Source organism: Cibotium barometz, chromosome 1, assembly GCF_041138505.1.
Source record: "Cibotium barometz isolate CiBa-2024 chromosome 1, ASM4113850v1, whole genome shotgun sequence".
Classification (NCBI taxonomy): Eukaryota; Viridiplantae; Streptophyta; class Polypodiopsida; order Cyatheales; family Cibotiaceae; genus Cibotium; species Cibotium barometz.
The window spans coordinates 40,994,565-41,013,123 of record NC_141046.1 but is presented as its reverse complement, the minus strand read 5'-3'; the positions used below and the strand labels follow the sequence as shown (position 1 = coordinate 41,013,123).

Genomic DNA, 18,559 nt, shown 5'->3' with positions numbered 1-18,559 from the left:
ACATCTTCAGCTTAGTGCTTTACTTTGTGGTTAAGTTTGAATTAGCTTAAGCTTTCTGCAAAGCTCACAAAATTTAAACCCCTTTTGGGTCTCCTCTCTCTCTCTCTCTCTCTCTCTCTCTCTCTCTCTCTCGGGAGGAGGGTCTAGTCTTTTACTTACACTTCTTGTTTTGGGAAAAGAAACGGTTATTATAAAATAATTACCAGGAGAGTCTTAAGCTTTGAAGAAATATGATGCGTGCATTCTCAATAGCCAATCAAAATGTCAAACTAAAAATATGTTAACTTCTGTTCAAAGAAGAGCACAAGCATTCTAGTTCATATCTTTTATAGTTTTTGCTCAACATCATATGAGCTGTAGAATTTGGAAAAGCAATTGGAGAGTATTTAAGCAGTTGTAATGGATGCAGATTGTGGTTGATGCCATGAATGCATAGAATAAGCTATTAGCTCCTCATATTCATTTAACTTGCTTGTGAAGATGGAATGCATCTTGCAATGCCATCTATTGGTTCAAAAAACAAATCTGGCATAGGACATGATACTTATGATCAGGACACAAACGCTGCATATCCTTGTATATAGGTACATACAAGCCATCAAAGGTTTAGCCACATTGTGGCATCCTGCACTACATGTTGTAAGAGTCACACTATCTACATCTGCATGTAGAACGTATCAGTCAAAAAGCTTTGCGGAAGCATTTTTTCACCAGCTTATTCAAATCTGCGCTTTCAAACAGCTGATCTTCTAGCTGAGGATCCACTTCATAAGAGCTCGAATCAAAATGTGTACCTAAGCTAGCCTGCGAGATCACCTTTGCAAGCCATTCTTTTTTAGACGCAACCCGCTGGATCTCCTCATCCAAGGTTCCTGCTCCTACCAAGTGGTAAGCAAAGACTCTTTTGCACTGCCCAATCCGAAACGCACGACTGATTGCTTGCTGGGTGACTGCAGGATTCCAATTTATGTCCAGAAAGATAACTCTTGAAGCACCCACAAGAGACACACCTTCACCACAAGCTCTGATAGATGCTAACAAAACCCGAGACTCCGTGCCATTATTGAACTTCTCGATGATGCGTTCCCTACTCTCAGGGGAAATGTTACCATCAAGCCTCAACATTTGCTGATTCTCAAACCATCCCCAAAGCCTATTGAAGAGCTTCTGAAGAAGAGAGAGTGGTGATAGGTATTGGCTGAAGACCAGCACCTTCTCATTCAAGTGATTGCACAGAGCTATCATGTCTAAGACAAATCTTGTTTTGGCGCCATGGCTCGGATCCTCACTAGTTGTTATGCTTGGATTGCTGCCATCTACAACAGATGCACATGGATCCATGCCCACGGCAACACAAGCAGGATCTTCATTGAGCTGAGAAGCTTGTGTTGAATCCATTTTTATCTTCAGCAATGATGGATGAACATTAGCAAGTGCAGACCGCTTTTCTTTGTCCATGTTCTTTAAACCCTGGCTCTCCAGTGAAGCAAAGGCCACTTCCTGTGCTGGGGTCAGACTTAGAAAGATGGTGAAATCAACCAAGCCTGGTAACTCCTCTAGAACCTGCCCTTTGTGCCAGTGTATGAATGGCTCTGTAAGCTCATGGAGCAATCCAAGTGTGTCATTCTGTTCCTCAGCACTCCCAAACTGGATTTTCTCCCCCAAGAAGTCCACGAAAATCTTCTGCTCTAATATCTCTGCAGGCTGCCTCTCGCCATGTGACTTGGCATCAAAAAGCTTCGTGTACATGCGGAAATCCTTTGAACCCTGATTATTGACTAGAGGTTCCAGCAAGCTTTTCACACACTCCGGTTTCATGCTCATGAAATCTGGCCGGACGAGTTTGAAAAGGTTGAACAGCTCCTCAAAGTTGTTTTGGAATAATGTTCCTGACAGCAGTATACGCCTCTTGGTGCGGACATGCATGAGACTTTTGAGGATAATGGTGTCACTGGTTCGGCTAGTATGGCCTTCATCCAAAATAAGAAGCCCAGGAACTTCCAATAGAAGTCTTTTGGTTTCCATAATGAGAGCAGTCCCAGTGTCATGCTTAACCAAGTGAGAGAAGTGAGGGTAGCTTACAAACAGAATGCTCTTCTTCATCTGCCATTCTTTAATTCTTTGTAGCTGATATAGCTTGAGTTGGTTCCCTGAATTGGTATCTTGAGTAGCATTACCATGCTCATTCAGGTCCATGACAGATTGCCATGAGCTACTGTTCTCATAAAGATTCACCAATGGGATGTCTTCAACCTTCCACTTTTTGAATTCCCTGACCCAAGGGAGAAGCATCCCCTTAGGAGCCATTATCATAGCCCTCTCTTCAGGATATGCTTGCAAAAAGCTGTGCAAAAAAGCTATTATGAGAAATGACTTCCCCGTTCCGGGCGCATGTGCCAAGATACAGCCGCCAAGCTCCTCGCTGACTATGTTTTTCTCTAAGAAGTTGAACCCATCAATCTGATGCTCATGCATTTTAGCTCTGAAATGTGGATGCAGGATAAGGCTTTGAAGGTCTCGTTTTCTGACTTGTTGATCTTCCACACCAATCGGTTTTTCCTCTGAAGCTGCATATAGTTGGATTTTGAGAAGTTCCCGTTTAATGCTTTGCTTCCTTTTTTGTACCTGTCTCATAAAAAACCAACATTCTAGGAAAAATGACATTGTTTCCACAACATGGCACAATCCAACCTATAATATAGGAACACTGTAAATAAAAATGATCACAAGACAAAAGGGAGAATAATATAACACTTGAAAATGAAGGAGGGATTCAATTTCTTGGTCTTATCTAAAGAAAGAACTCATGCTAGGATTAACTGGAACTATGCAGATTTGAGGGCTATGGATAGAGGATGCATATATTTCATTGCGGGAACTCTCTGCTGGGTGTGTCCAAGCATGAGCAACCTGGCATTACGCACCATGAGGCATGAATAACCATCAATAGGGAAGAGTCAATATACGATTTTATTTTATTTTTATTTTTGTTTGTAATACGTTATATTACTAGTGGGAAACTTCCAAGTAGAGGAGAAAACCCACAATCAAAATACAGAAAACATGAGGTAAGTTACATGCCCAACTATCTAACTTTGAGATAGCTGAAATTCAAAAGCAATCAAAGAACACTTGTAGCTGGTTCAAGGGAAGATCTCCAAGGTCAAAAGAATCCCGAAGAGATAAAAGAAGGGATCTTCTAAAGAAAGCAAAACAGGGAATATCTTGTGTGGCAAAGATCAACTGATTTCTTGCATGATAAATGGACCATAGGGACCAAAATCTAGTCCACCGAAAATCTCGCACAAAGGTGTCCTGTCTAGAAGAGCACGAGAACAAGCACAACACCATAGAAGATGACAGACTCTCTCACATGGATGTGAACATCTTCTACAAGATGTAGGAGCAATAAGTCTTTCGGCCAAAAAACCAACCGGTAAAGCACCAATGAGGCATCTCCAAAAGAAGACTTTCTGTTTGAGGGGGAATTTACTCTTCCACATCTTCGAGAGAGAGACCCTACACCAGCCAAAAGGCTTGTTAATGTGCCATAGTGAGTTTCCATGAGCCTCTATCCAAGGTGGAGGAAGAAGCAATTTGTATGCACTGGCTGTAGTCAGATTGTGAAAGGGCACTGCATGGCAGCCTGCATTTTGACCCACCAATATCCAATCTTTTAGGCTATGACTCAATTCTAGAGGAGGTACAGGCTGAAAATCATGTAATAAAGAAGCTATGGTTCGCCATATTGGTCTGTGATGTAGACCTAGATTGTAAAGTGTCATAGAAAAGAAAGTACATAGCCCTTGTCATTCATCACATCCTATACATATCTGACTGCTTTGGTAGAAAGAAAATAAACTTTTCTCGGCTGTAAAAGAGCAAGAGGTTGCTGACATGCACAAATCCAATGAATGCTCTCTGTGTGAAGGGAGTTTCCATGATCAGGAGGTCTACCAGACCATTTCATTTGAGCCATCACAGTCTGCCAATCTTGAATCAATTTCATGGAAAATGGGCATCTAGGAATGCGCCTCTCTAAGCATCCAAATATAACCTTAGCCTGAGTAATCATCCAATGCCCAAAGGTTGGAGTTTCCATTGCTGCCAAGACTTGATAACATTAAAGTCACAAAGAGTGTTAGCCTTTGGTTGTATGGTGGCTGCCCTATCAGACATTTGCATTGGGACCCCGGTGAGTGGGAGTGGAAGGATGCTTGTAACCCTTTGAAAAGCATGGCTTTTTTCAATTATACGGTGCGGAATGCCAGACATCTTATCTTGGGACACATTCAGAGTGTCCCTACTCTTAGACCCCATTGGGAATCTTACAGCATTTCAAGTGACATTCAGAGGGTATTTTGGCGGAGTTTGTGGCATTCTTATAGGAAACCACAGATTTCCTCCTTTATCTGGGTTTCTCTTCATGGTGGTCTAGCCACCAATCAGTGGAGGTCTGTTACTGGTGCTTGCCTAGCATGCCCTAGATGTGAAGGAGTTTCGGAGTCAGTTTACCATTGTTTATGGGAATGCAGGGAAGCACAGAGGGTTTGGTCTCTGCGATTGCACACCTCTTTGGTCTTCACCCTCAGGAGGACTCCATGGCAACCGCTCCATCACCCCCGACCGAAGCTGCCATTGCTTGCATTTCCTTCTCCAAAGCGGATCTCCAGGTTCTTGCCACGATTGTTGCCTCACATGAGGCTTCCACCCTGGTCTGCAAAATTATTGGTAGCCACCCTACGCAGACAACTCAGGGATCTTTTTCAAGCCAACCTCATTGGCGAACTTGCAAAGATCATCGATATTCACCCGCCGCTGGGGCGCAGGTGGAGTTCGACTCGCCATCGGCGTCAGACCGAGTCATGCAACTAAGTCCCCTTGCATGGCGTATGGCACAGACCGCCTTTGCTCGGTGGCAGCATGGCTTCAATCTTGCGTCTGATCCATTGACTGGCGTTTCGGGCTTCCCAATGACAGTTTGCTTCCCAGGCCTTAGGAAGGAGTACCTTCCTCTTCTCCCAATGATTTGTGGTGCCATTAGGAGAGTGATGGACCCCCCCCCCCCCCCCCCCAACCGCTACCTCGGCCCTCACAAGGGCAGCTGGGATTCCATCCCTCCGCATATGTGTGGCCTCGCCGGAGTCAATACCGCATTGTATTTCTATTCCTAACCTCCGAGGGGACTCCATACAGCAACGCGTGGAGTATTCTAGCCTCCCAAGCCAATGCTTCATTTGCGGACAGATGGGTGACTTAGCTAGAGCTTGCCCTCGGCAGCAGTCCACGAGACCGCCTCCGGTGGTTCCTCCCCTCCGACCTCTCGCGCCTCCGCCTCCCCCACCTCCCACCTCTCCTCCGACCTCTCACGCCTCCGCCTCCCCCACCTCCTCCCTCTCCTCCCCTCCTTAATCATCCAAGCACCCCCCCCCCCCCCCCAAACCATCTGCCTCTCCAGAACACTCTCGTCGCCCCCCAGTAGCCCTTGACCCGGTGCGGAGGCAACCAACGAGATCAGTCCGTCGCTTGATTCACCGATTCTCTGATCCGGTAGAGATGACCATCGCTGCCTCCCGAGTGAGAGCTCTCCCGCCAGAGTCCCCATGTGGGGCCCCCAAGATCCTGTGACAATTTGTGGACTACAGTTTCTTCCGGTGTCTGTCGACGGAAGGGACTGACATGTTTGAGGAGACAATAGCACCTGTTCAGGTATGTGTGGTTTTTCACCACTCCAAGCCCTCTACGCCAGATAATGGCGCAATGATCTTTTCTTTCCCCTTCAGTGCAGCCCCACGGACAGAGTGGGATCCTCAGTTAGTGGCAACTGCCATTCAGGGTCAGGCAGTTGAGCTCTCCCACCCTCTCCACGATCTCCGCATCACTGACATTCTCACCCATTTTTGGCCTCTCGCTAGGATGGAGCTAGGAGGTTCAGCCCATTGAGGCCAGGACAGAGAGATGGTAGTCTCCAGCCTAGAGGTGATGCTCTTTGTGTTCATGCATACCTCTACTGCAGTACCTCTTCCCCCCTCTTACAAATACCTTTACTAAGATTGATGGAGTCTGGAGCATGCATATGCACGTGCTCATACAGAGTGACATCACATGGAGGACAGGATTAATGCCCACCTGCCACGCCTTTGCCCCCGCACGGATTGTGATTATTCCCCATCTAAACCCTCGCCCAAGACTCTTGGAGTGGAGGGCAGTTCCGCTAGTGCCGCATCACACCAAGATTGATATGCGGATTGTTTCATGGAACATTCAAGGTTTAGGGAGGCCTAAGTGCTTTCAGAGACGAGATATCCTACGAGGTGAGCTTCAAAAGGCCATAGTGGGGGGACCCATAGACATTCTTTTCCTCCAAGAGCATCATCCCTCAGAGGGGCGCACCCGCAGATGCAGGAAGATTCTTCCAGGCAGGAGTCATACTTTGTGGTCCCCATCCTTCAGCCCCTCAGGGACGCAAGGAGGGGTGTGTATTTCTATCAATGAGCAACTGTTGCCGGCAGTGACGGGCTCAAAAGTCATTGTCCTAGTGTCGGGCATAGTGGATTACCATTACTATTGGAGAGGATAGCGTTGGCTTCCTCAACATCTATGCTCCAAACGCTACTGTAGGTAGAACCCTCTTCTGGAGCTCAATACGGCAAGCCCTCCCTCAGGCTAACTTTTGGTGCTTGGGCAGTGACTTTAACATGATTGAGGCAGCAAAGGACAAGCTTGGAGGTGGCAGGGCCACAGTTTCAGGAGCAAAGTACTCAGCCTGGGAGGAGATGATTCTTGCAGTCAGGGGACAGGACCCTTGGCATCTTCCAGAGTTTGGGCATAGCCCTGAGAGCCTTTGCTTCTCGAGATCGGATAGGAGCAGCACCGGCCCCAGCCTCTCTAGACTTGAAAGGTTTAATGTTGATGAGTGGGCTTGCAGCCGAGGGGGTATGATTGGTATTTTGGCAGGTACTTCCTTTTTTATCACACCCAGGTTATTTTGTCCTTAGAAGGCCCCTAGAGCCATGATAGGCATGTGAGCTCGAGGATTCTGGACAGCCTCATTCAGGACCCCGATATATGCAGCAGGATAGAGCAGATATGGGCAAGATTAGATTTTTTTTCAGGCTCGGCTACGTGCACATTGGATGAGGGTTTAGGGGAGATCAGCAGTTTCTTGCAAGAGGCAGCCCAGAGCAGATTAGAGGGTTTCTGGGAGCAGGAGAGGAGTTTGAGGAGTCTTGCCTCTTTACAGCGGCTTCAAGAGAGGTCCCCGGATAGCCAGTGGATCGAGAGTTAGCTCGCCACCGCTCGCACAGAGATTAGATCCATAGAGGAGAGGAGGGTGGAGTACAGGTATCATGCTAGGGGGCTGGAGAGTCACCAGATAGTGCCGATTCCCAAGTTGGTTGTGGAGGAGCAGAGAAGGGGAAGTTTATGTCTCCATCTCTTAAATCTCTTGTTAAGTATGTTATTAATGAAGCAATTAGGTGGCTTGTTGTGAACCATGTACATGGGTGATTGGATTCAAAGCTTGGTGGTTAACATATTCATGAACTTTGATGCCATAGAAGTGATCAATGGAGATAGCCAATACTTCTTGGGCTTGCCACATGTGAAAATCTTAGCAAATGTAGTGAGTACGAGACTTCAGCCTGTTCTTCAGAGGGTTATTCATGATACACAGAATGGTTTCCTCCAAGGAAGGAGTATTTTTGGTAATATCTTTTCATACTGGGAAGCTATGGAGTGGGCTAAATCCAGCCAACAACCCGTCATCGTTCTCTTGCGAGACTTTCAAAAAGCTTATGACAAAGTGGATTGGGACTTCCTGGAAGGCATTATAGCACCGATGGGTTTCTCCGAGGAGTGGATCAGAGGGGTCTCTTGCATGTAAAGGGAGGCCCATAGCACAGTTTTGGCATGCGGTGGGCATGGAGAGCGCTTTCAAATCTCCCGTTCCATGAGGTAGGGATGCCCCTTAGCTCCACTACTTTACCTTATAGTAGCAGAGGCTATGAGAAGGTTTCTTAGGGTTAGACTAGGGGTTTCGGGCCTTAGGCTGCCTCTGCGCACAGAGGAAGAGTTACTGGACTCAGAGTTAGCACATGATATTGCTATGTTTTTGGAGGCCTCACAGGCATGCCTCTGTGCTTTTCGCACTGCCTTGGAAATGTTTTGTTTGGCAGCAGGCACCACCATCAATTGGCACAAATCACCAAGATTTTTGGACTAGTGACTCTCCGCAGGCATATTGGGGTTTGGATGTGGGGTTTACTTGGATTGAGAGAGGATGCACTGCCAAATAGCTTGGCTATCAGGTTGCCATTGGCATCTCACCTACACAACAATTCGCTCATGTGCTCATGAGCATTAAAAGCAAACTTCAGTATTGGAGTCACAGAAAGCTTGATTTGGCCTCTAGAGCCTTGGTAGCTAACGAAGTGCTGACTCCATGAAAAGCATGCCTTCTTTAGCTACATTGTGTGGAACGCTAGACACCTAGTTCTAGGACAAATCTAGAGAGTCCCTACTTTTAGACCTCATGGGAAGCTTACGGGTCACCCTTGACGTTCAAAGAGCTTTTTGGCAAAGTTTGTGGCACTCTTACAGGGAAACAATGATTTCCTCCTTTATTTGGCTTCCTCTACATGGTGGTCTTGCCACCAACCAGTGGAGATTGGTTGTTAGTGCTAGCTCAGCTTGTCCAAGATGTGCAAGAGCTTCAGAGACAGTCTACCATTGCTTATGGGAGTACAAGGAGGCACACAAGATTTGGATTGCAATAGCACACCTTTTTGGAATGATGAGGAGGGATGCCTACATTTGTTTTGGTGCTATTGCTTGGTTGACACAGTCGAGCCTACAACTCAGGTTTGAAGGGAATGACAAAGATATGGTCATGAGGATTACCCAGGGAGTGGGTTGACGGTGCCGCATGGGAGATTATTGCTAGCATCACAATCTGGCACATTTGGAAGGCTAGATGCACTGAGGGCATGGTTGCAGGGGTCTTGCTTCTCTGCAACGGCTTCAAAAGAGTGCACCACATAGCCTATGGATTAAGAGCCAACTAGTGGCCATCCGTACACAGCTCAGATCCATCGAGGAGTGGCGGGTGAAGTACATATCATCCCAAAGCCTCTTTTTGGACACACGGTCACTGGAGAGTTCTTCGAGATTGTAGGCCCACAGGCGAAGAGACGGTATCCACAGATTACGAGACCAGGATGGATCCATTGTTATGGACTCCCCTTAATGTGAGAGCCATCACCACAGATTTCTTCAACACCCTTCTTACGGGTGCCTCCATTTCCTCACAGGTGCTGCATGGGCGTGGGCATGGGCGTGGGCGTGGGCATGGGCGGGTTTGGCGGCATACGAGAGAGGTGGTCCCGCACGCTCTCTGGACTTTCCTCCTGACCCCCTTCACTTCTAAGGAGCTGTAAAAGGCGATGATGGCATAACCGAGGGGAAAATGCTCAAGAGAGGACGGGCTTCCAATCTCCTTATTTCTTCGTCATTGGGATCTCATGGAAGGCGGCCTCAAAGCTGCCTTCAACGAGATGATGGTCACGGGAGCCATGCCGAAGAGGTTGTCTTTGGGTTTGATACACTTGATTCCCAAGGAGGGTGGTGACAGACTGGAACTGGAGACCCATCCTCCTCCTAAGGAACACTACAAAATCCTCGCCAAGGCCATCAGCCGGAGACTGCAGCCCTTTCTTCCCGGCTTCATTCATGGTACACAGACTGGCTTCGTTCAAAATCGGAGTATTCTAGACATCCTTCACCTTCTGGGAGGAGAGAGGCCTTAGTGGGACCTAGGCCAAAGACCGACTTAGCCTCGACATCGACTCCACTATCCCTCCATAGTGGCTGGCCCCGATACCAGAACCCTCCCCCCCACCCCCCCCCCCCTATGGCTGGGAGTGTTCACCAAGCACGATATACCCCTAGCAATTCATTGAGCAAACGAGAGCTCCACTTTACTCACCTTCTCTATTGGGCTTCATGGCAGACTGGAGAGAGCAGACACCTCTTAAGAGAACCTTAGGGGATGCACCTTATAGAGGGTGAGGGTGAGGGTGATTGTTTTTCATGCACATCAACCCTCCACAAGACAAGGCGGCTAGAAAAAGACTCTGGCGGTTATGGATGTGGGAGGGCCGGCCTCTCACGAGTTTCCAATGGAACCCAAGAGAGCGGCCATGGCAAGATGTAGAGAACAGTGAGGAGACGCAAAGCACCCCCTTTTTTGCTTACACTGCACAGCTAGGCTGTAGGACTCAGATGTCAGGGGTAGGGCGCATTCTAGCAGCAGAGCAACAAGACATCGGTGGTCCTAGGGGCTCCCGCCGCGCACTCATATTTTTGGAAGCGATTGTGGGATAGTTTTCAGCTGCACAAGATCACCCTTTTCATGTGGCTATACTGGCACATAGGAGCTTGGCAGTTGGCACGTGGTTGGCCATTGGGGGTAGACCAGCATTATGTCTGAGATGCGGCCATCCCCAGGAGTCTCAGCGTCATTGTCTTTGGGATTGCCCGAAGGCTCAGCAAGTTTGGCGGAGGGTCTCCCCACCCGTATTGTTACCTAGGGGACAGTTGCTTGGGCCACTGGGGCCGGCTTGTCACATCATATGAGGAGGAAGGTGGGGGACTGCCCTTCAGGTCTCTCACCTTCACATTTTTGCATGCCAATCCCAGATTTGCTAGTCACCAAGTTATTGGCAGAGATGGGAGATTCGCAGTAGTATAGCTGTGTGGCACATATGGAGAGCTCGATGCAGCAAAGCCATCGAAGGCACCCTAACCCCGCCAACAAAGTCCATCTGGAGCATCTAACTTGATATCATTCATACCCTTTATGGTCAATGGTGGGGGCAGTCACTCAGACCGCATGCGGGAAGCACCAAGAGGCCTTTCTGAGGATCTGGCGTCATGGTCCCTTTCTTATGGACAGCGGTGACGAGCCCACTTGGCACTATAGACCACCTTTGTGGTTGTTTCCCCCTCCCCCCATTGTATGAGATAGCCTTCTCCTCCTAGAGTGGCCAGTGCCATAGGAGAAGAGCATCCTCCCCCCTTTTTATGCATCTTGACTCTCGTTTCCCATTTGAGGACGAGTTTGTATGTAGCCATTTCTGGCTGTTTTCTTGGTAACTAATAGAAGGATCTTTCTCCCGGAAAAACAAAACTCATATATATGATGTTCAGCGCATAAACATCATCTGGAGTGATATCCTTCACAAACTTGGCCATATGCGCCCGCACACAAGGTCCATCTGCGTGCAGGTGAATCACAACCTATTTATGAGAGTGGGATCATGGTGTTTTCTTCTCTTCCATCCCAAGGGGACTCTCTTGGCAGCATAATGCCCCAGATTGGTTGAGATCTCCCTATACTGTGGGATGAGGATTTGTTTCACTCATGCTTAATAGAAGTCTCTTTCTTGCAAAAAAACAAGATAAGTTTATTCCAAACACTGTCATCCATCCTGTGAGAGTAGTGGGTCGCTTAGGGAAGCATTGGTCCATTGACCCCCTCTTTGCGTCTGTGACTCAAGGATCTCGGTGCCTTATGTTGTATGGTGGATGCCCCATCAAATTTCTTCCAGGTGAGTAGGAGTGGATTGATGCAGCCAACCCTTCAAAGAGTTTGCCTTTCTTCAATTGCACTGTATGGAATGCCAGACTGTTGCTTCTTGGGCAGATTCAGAGGATTCTTACCTTCAGGCCACACTGGAAAAGATTTGGGATTACTCCATTGATTCGAAAGAGATTTATGGCACCGACTCTGGCACTCTTATAAGAGGAATCAGATATCCCATTTTTTCTGGCTGTTTGTACATGGCAGACTTGCTGTTAATCAGTGGAGAGCTATCTTTGGTGTGAACCCATCTTCCCATAGATGTTCGATAGCCTCTGAGACTGTACGGCGTTGTATTTGGGGCTGCAAAGCTGCTCAGAGGATCTGGAGCTCTATAGCTCAGCTTAGAGGCAGATTGAGGAGACACTATCATTACTTGGGGCTCTTGCCAATCTGAACCATATATTTTCTTTGAGGGAAGGGACCATGACACTGCCATTACAATTGACAGAGGACTCGCCAGAAGTGCACACTACAGGATATTCCTTTCTCTCACCACACCACCCTTGGGGAGGCTTGACACTGCTTGGGAGATTATCGTCGGCATCACAACCTGGCAGATCTGGAAAGCCAGATGCACAGGGCATTTGGATTTATGACACCCAGTGCATCTGTACTATTTGGGGAAATATCACTTGGGCTCGTATTTATTCAGGGACCATCCATATCACCGCACAAGCAAAGTGCAGTATCTTCATGAGAATGGGATCACTGGATCTTCTTCTCATACTCACTACTGCTGCTCACTAAATACATGCATGCTTTCTTATCAACAAGAATATGGACTTTTGGAAGAAGACGGCAAATTACACTCTTATTTTGTTGATTGTCCATAATCGCCTGCTTGCCAACTACACCCCAAATAGTCCTAGATGCACTACATTGTTAGAGACCCTCAGCATTGTGTTTGGAGATGCATAGAGGCTGAGAGAGTGGCCTGCTTGCCAACCACACCCCAAATAGAACTAGATGCACTACATTGTTAGAGACCTTCAGCATTGTGTTTGGAGATGCATAAAGGCTGAGAGAGTACTGCAGAGCATTTGTACTCGTGAAACCATTCATATGATGAATTTCAAAGAGGTTTCTGGCTCTCCCTTCAGACAATCACACTGAGCAGTAGGCTTGGTCTAGGAGATTATTGGAATTTGGGAGTTTGACAGCTTGGCAGGCTTTAAATCCAGAGGCTATTGAAATTTGAGCACATTGAAACATTCCATGTGATTCTCTGTCTACTGTCTGGTCTCACACAACGCACTCTTTGGACTGAGATCCAAGATGGGTCTTATCCAGAAAAGCTAGACGAACAGCTTTTATGAGTACCTGGAGTAACATCCTTTCCTGTTACTTTCTACAATAGGGATTATCTTGCATAATTATACCCTTGACTTACTTTCTACCTTTTTTCATGACAACCTTGAAACATCTTAATGATTGGAACAAGACAACATTTTATCTAATATTAATCAACATTATCAGACAAAGAATGAAGACTTACATTTCCCCAAGTAAAATCAAAAATTGTCTCTATATCCTTTCCGACAAGGCCACATGCATCACAAACCAGGCCCATGTCATCTTTCAAAAAGAAGATGTGGTTGCATCCTTCCTCATTTGTATCAGGCTCTTCTTTCACTCCTTGTCCCTGTTACACAGAAGACATGATTCGATTCTTTATCTTGCCTATGGCAATAGGTCCTGCCACTATATACAAATAATTTGTTTTTTCATAATATCCATAAGACCTCAAAACTTTTTTACCATAATATGTTATTCTAGGGCCAAATCTGTGGGGTTCAGCTTTTGGAATTCAAAAAAAAAACTCACTTCACATTTGCAGCTTGTTTATAATTATCTTAAGATATTAAACACACATGTCTTCTGATAACAAACACAATCTTTATGTGATGCATATGAAATATAGGAAATATTTTCCGGTATGAGTTAGCGTATACGAATGAAGGAATAGTATGTCATTAAAAGGTTCTTTTCTTCCTCCTACTAGTCAAGGAAATCACAGTTTTAAATAAATCCCCTCCGAGGTTGCGTGCTCCTTTCAATGAGGCGGCATGAAATGTGTGAGCATTGCCAAGGCCAAAGTGATGGGAATGAAAAACCAGGCTCTGGTCTAAAATCTATGTCGTCTAATCTGACCTCATAGAACATCTAAAATTTTGAGCAAGGCTTTCATGCACCTACTTTAAGTGATGTTGGATGTAGCTCTATCTACCCTCACCATAAGAGAACATTTTCTCTTCCATACATGAATGCTCTCCAAGCAACTTGCTGTATTACAAAAAGAAAAAATAGGTGAAACAGTTTACTCATCTCCAATTATTGTCTAAATCCTTATCAAAATCTAGCAGTAGAATGCAATATGACAGACTTGACTCTTAGATTCATATTTTAAGACCTGTGTTAGAGCTTGGCACAGACTAAGGTATGAGCTGAGATAAGCCCTTCTTGCATGGCCCAGCTGTGTGGGTTTAGAACTCGGACAGGGGAGGTCCTAAGTTCAATCCCCGTTGGCCATTTGTTGGTATTGAGGCCACAGCCACAAGTTCTAACCACCTACGGGTGGGCATGTAAAAACCGCTTCTCTCCCGTAGGTGGGCATGCCCACCTATGGATGGGCATGTAAAAACCGCTTCTCTCCTGGCAAGCAAGCATCCAATATCACGAATCACCCTGTATTGTATAATGGGGCCTGAATAAACCATCCAGGGCATCCACCAAGTGGATGAACAGCCCACCCATCCCCACCAGATTGTTTCCAACCTTCGCATAGTTGGGAAGGTGTGTCCAACTTTAGGCCTACCTATTGCTGCTCAAAGTCCATGTGCTACTTTTCAGCTGTTTGGAGGTTGCTAGAGAACTGTATGATCAGTTTGGGACTGCCCACACATGTAAAGCTGTAAGTTCGGATTTGGGGCTGCCCATACTTGTGTGATAGCTGTAAATTCAGAATTGGCGCTGCCCATATCAGTGTACGAACTTCAATCTCTGATTTGGGGCTACCCACACAACTTTGAAGGTATTCTGCTCACCCAAGGAAGCAAGAAAGACTGCAAGTAATCTCTTGAGGTGAGATTGGAAAGATTCTACATCGGCAACCATTTATGGGTTTGGATAATTGCCTCCAATTGTATTCATTCTCGGTCCATCATGTTTGGCCACTTGACTCTGGATCACCCACAAGATTGTACTACAAATACTCCTTATGGTAATAAAATACATTAAAGGGCAAGGTCATCCCATCTTCGGCCCCGAGTGTGATGTTGATGGTCTTGGATTGTTAGTGTGGGTAGATTTTGTGGTCATTTAAAATTATTATATGAAGTAATGGTTTAAGGGCTTTGAGATCCGTGCTCCTGGTTACAATGGTATGAGAACCTAGAATGCTTCCTTGATGCTGGAAGACGGTCCTATCTTGTGAGGATTACATATTAGTTTTTTCAGATTCTTCTGGAAAACAAAAGGGCCAACCACACACATCAAGCCATGTCGATGTTTCACTAACTCGTAAAGAAACTCATGAAGCTGCCCTTGATCATTGGCTTTTGGAATTGAAGATAGAGGCCAAAACGCATGAAGAAAACTTGCTATAAGAGGAGGCTTAAGGAGTCCAAACCTCACAGTAAAGGTATCAACTCTGGCAAGTTTCTGGTAAGCTTGATCTTGTCAAACCTTCTTTCTTATAAGACCATTTGAAGTTGTATCTCGTGATGTACGCTAGTACAGGTTGTCAAAGTCAATAATGTAAAAAACGGATGAACAGTGCTAGAAATCCAAGCAGCACAAAATGTAAAGGTGATCCAAAGGGGGAAACAAAGCCCTCCACAATGGCCAGGAATTGAAGCTAGGGGGACAAGCTACCCGATGTAAGTTTATGCAAAGGCACAGGGCAATAGATACATATGCATGCAATGTTTTGCAAATTTCTAGGGCATGTGACTTCAAAACATTTGTGGATGGCACAATTAGAAATTACAACTTGTGCGTTAACACATACAGCAAGTTCTTCATAGAGAACAACCTCTCGCCATCGCCCTCCTGTTCGAACCCCCCCCCCCCCCCCCCCCCCCCCCCCCCCCGGCGGCCGGGCGCATTCTCTCACTTGTGCTGCTGCCTCCCGCCGGCAGCCCACGGCCCCATCCTGCCTCCCCCTCTTCTGTCTGCAGCCCTTGCCCTCATCCCCCCTTCCATCTGCAGCCCACGCCCCTGTCCTCCCTTCTGCCTCCCCCTCTTCCGTCTAAAGCCCTCGCCCCATCCCCCCCTTCCGCCTGTAGCCCTCACCTCCATCCTCCCCCCACCCTAGCCTCTCCAGCGCCCCTTCCCCATTCGCCTCTCCCTTCCTGGCAGGGATGTCATCTCCCGCCCAGCCTTTTCCACCTCAGCCCCCTTACCTCCCTCGCCTCAACTGCCCTCGCCTTAAGCCCTGCTGCTTCCCTGCCTTACCCTCTTCCCCCCCACCCCTCCATGCTTCCGCCTGCTCCCCCCTCCTTACCCTCTCGCTTGTTTTCCCATCCAAGTGTTTATCGCTCTCGGGGCTTTTTTTAATCGATGGCAAGTTTCAGCATCTTTTGGTCTCAAACCCCCAAGACTCCTCCATGGCAGCCGCTCCGTCACCCACGACCGAGGCCGCCATCCCTTGCCTCTCTTTTTCCGAAGAGGATCTCCAGCTCCTCGCTTCAATAGTTGCCTCTTTGGAGGCCTCCACCTTGGTATTATGCAAGGTTGTTGGTAGCCACCCGCGGCACACGGACAGCTCAGGGATTTGTTACAAACAAGCGTTCTCGACATGCCTGGAAAGATCACTCTGACATTCATCCTCTGGGGCGTGGCTACTACTAGGTTGAGTTCGATTCGCCTCCTGCAGCTTCAAACAGAGTCATGCAGCTGAGCCCCATCGCACTACATACAGCCCAGGCCTTCTTTGCGAGGTGGGAACACGGCCTCAACCCAGCATCCGACCCTCTAGCTGGCATCTCACGCTTTCCTGTGACAATCTGCTTTCCAGCTTAGGAAGGAATACCTTCCTCTTCTCCCTGAGAAAGGTGGTGCTATCGGGAGGGTGATGGAATCCCCCCAACGGCCGCTTCGGTTCTTGCACGGACGGTTGGGATTCCATCCCTTGGTATCTGCATCGCCTCCCCAAACTCAGAGCCTCAAACCATTTTGCTCCCTAGTCTGCGGGGAGACCCAATTTTGCAGAGAGTTCAATACTCTGGCCTCCGAGGCCAATGTTTCATCTGTCGCCAGATGGGACACCTCACTAGAGTCTGCCCCGCGTGGCCCCAATTCAAACCCTACCTAAGGGGTGGGCGAGACACATGCCCCCATGCACCAGAGCACCACGCCCTGACTAAGGCTGGCACAGGAGAGTGGCAGACTGCTAGTCCGGCCGAGGCAGGACCGCCGATCGATGTCAAGAGCCGAGCCGTGTCGGCAAGCATGTTAAGCTGGCAGGATCCCAAGAGGATACGGTTGTGTTAGAGAACCGTTTTGAGCATTTATCTCAAGAGCTCCCCAATGGTGATAGGCCCCCCTCTATTCCTTCGAGGAACCCACCCCCAGCCCCCCCTTCTAGAGACCGTTACCTCGCCGGGACCCCCCTCCAGGTTTTCGGCCTCTCGTGGGGATCACTAACCTGTCAAAGCATGCACCAGGTCTGCCCTCGCAGCCATCCCCCCCTTTTTCCCACGAAAAAACCTTTCTCCTGCCATCCCTCCCCCACCCCCCTCCCTGCCACCTCCCCCTCCCCCGTCGTCTGTTTTGACTCTCCCCCCTCTAGCTCCCACTGCTCCGAACCATCTCCCTCCCCCCCCTCAAGCCTCTCCGGAGCACTCCTACCACCCTCCTACAATGCTTGATCCAGAGCAACAACAGCCGGCCAGCTCTGTCCACCCGTTGATTCATCATTCTTTGGAGCCGGTAGAGACGACCACATCACTGCCTCTTTAGTCCCCCCCCCCCGGTGTTGGGACAGCCAGTCGATTACAATTTTTTCCGATGCCTCTCCGTTGATGGAGCTGGCATGTTCGAGGAGACGGTGGCCCCTATCCGCATTTGTGTCGTGTTATACCACTCCGGGCCATCCACCCCAAAGAGTGGGGCAATAGTCTTCTCCTTCCCCCTCAATGCAACACAGGGGACTAGAGCACAGCGTCAATTTCCAACGCCATGCAGCGCCAGGCCATTGAGTTTTCGTATCATTTGCATGACCTATGTATCACTGATGTACTTACTCACCTCTAGCCTTTAGCTAGGATGGAGTTGGGGGGCTCCAGCACAAGGATCTAGCAAGGGAGATGGTGTCCTCCAGCCTGGAGGTGCTGCTTTTTGTGTTTCTTCATGTTTTAGTGGCAGTAACACTTCCCCCCTCCTACCAATACTGGTACAGTGACAGATGGAGTCCAAAGTATGCATACTCTAGGGCTTGAAAAGAGTGGGTCCACGTGGAGGCCACGATACATGCCCATCTGGCGTGGCTTCGCCCAGGACCGACAGTGACTACTCTCCATCGAAACCACGCCCATGACTCGTCGAGTAGAGGGCGATTCCGACAGTTCCGCTTCCCAGTGCCACCACTCTTAGCTATGCAGCTTGTCTCATGGAACACCCAAGGATTGGGAGGTCCACAGTGCTTCTAGAGACGTGGTGGCCTTAGAGAGGAGCTCCACAGAGCAGCAGTTGGTGGACCCATTCCACCCTCTGTACCTATCAGTATGTGTAACCATCTATATGTGTTTGTATAGGTGTGAACACCTCATATATGTGTAAGTGTGCCTACATGTGTGTGAGCACCCTCTTATCTGGATAAGAGAAGTGTGTGCCATGTGACATGTCCCCATATGTGAGGAGTGTGACTTGTGTACAGCTCAGCTTATGAGAAGATTGAGGAAAGATACCATTTAT

General features: G+C 47.9%; 1 protein-coding gene across 2 annotated transcripts in view; it reads right to left on the bottom strand.

Moving 5' to 3' along the window:
• Nucleotides 1-429: 429 nt before the first annotated feature.
• The window catches only part of LOC147642009 (protein CHROMATIN REMODELING 35-like), a 54,017-nt gene continuing 35,887 nt past the window's right edge, over nucleotides 430-18,559 (bottom strand). For both annotated transcript variants that reach the window (XM_086802129.1, XM_086802127.1), the window contains exons 4-5: nucleotides 13,140-13,286; nucleotides 430-2,625 (exon numbers count right to left, since the gene is read on the bottom strand). In XM_086802129.1, coding sequence (XP_086658255.1) covers nucleotides 682-2,625; nucleotides 13,140-13,286 — 2,091 coding nt within the window. In that variant the 3' untranslated portion in view covers nucleotides 430-681. The remainder of the gene's footprint in view (nucleotides 2,626-13,139; nucleotides 13,287-18,559) is intronic.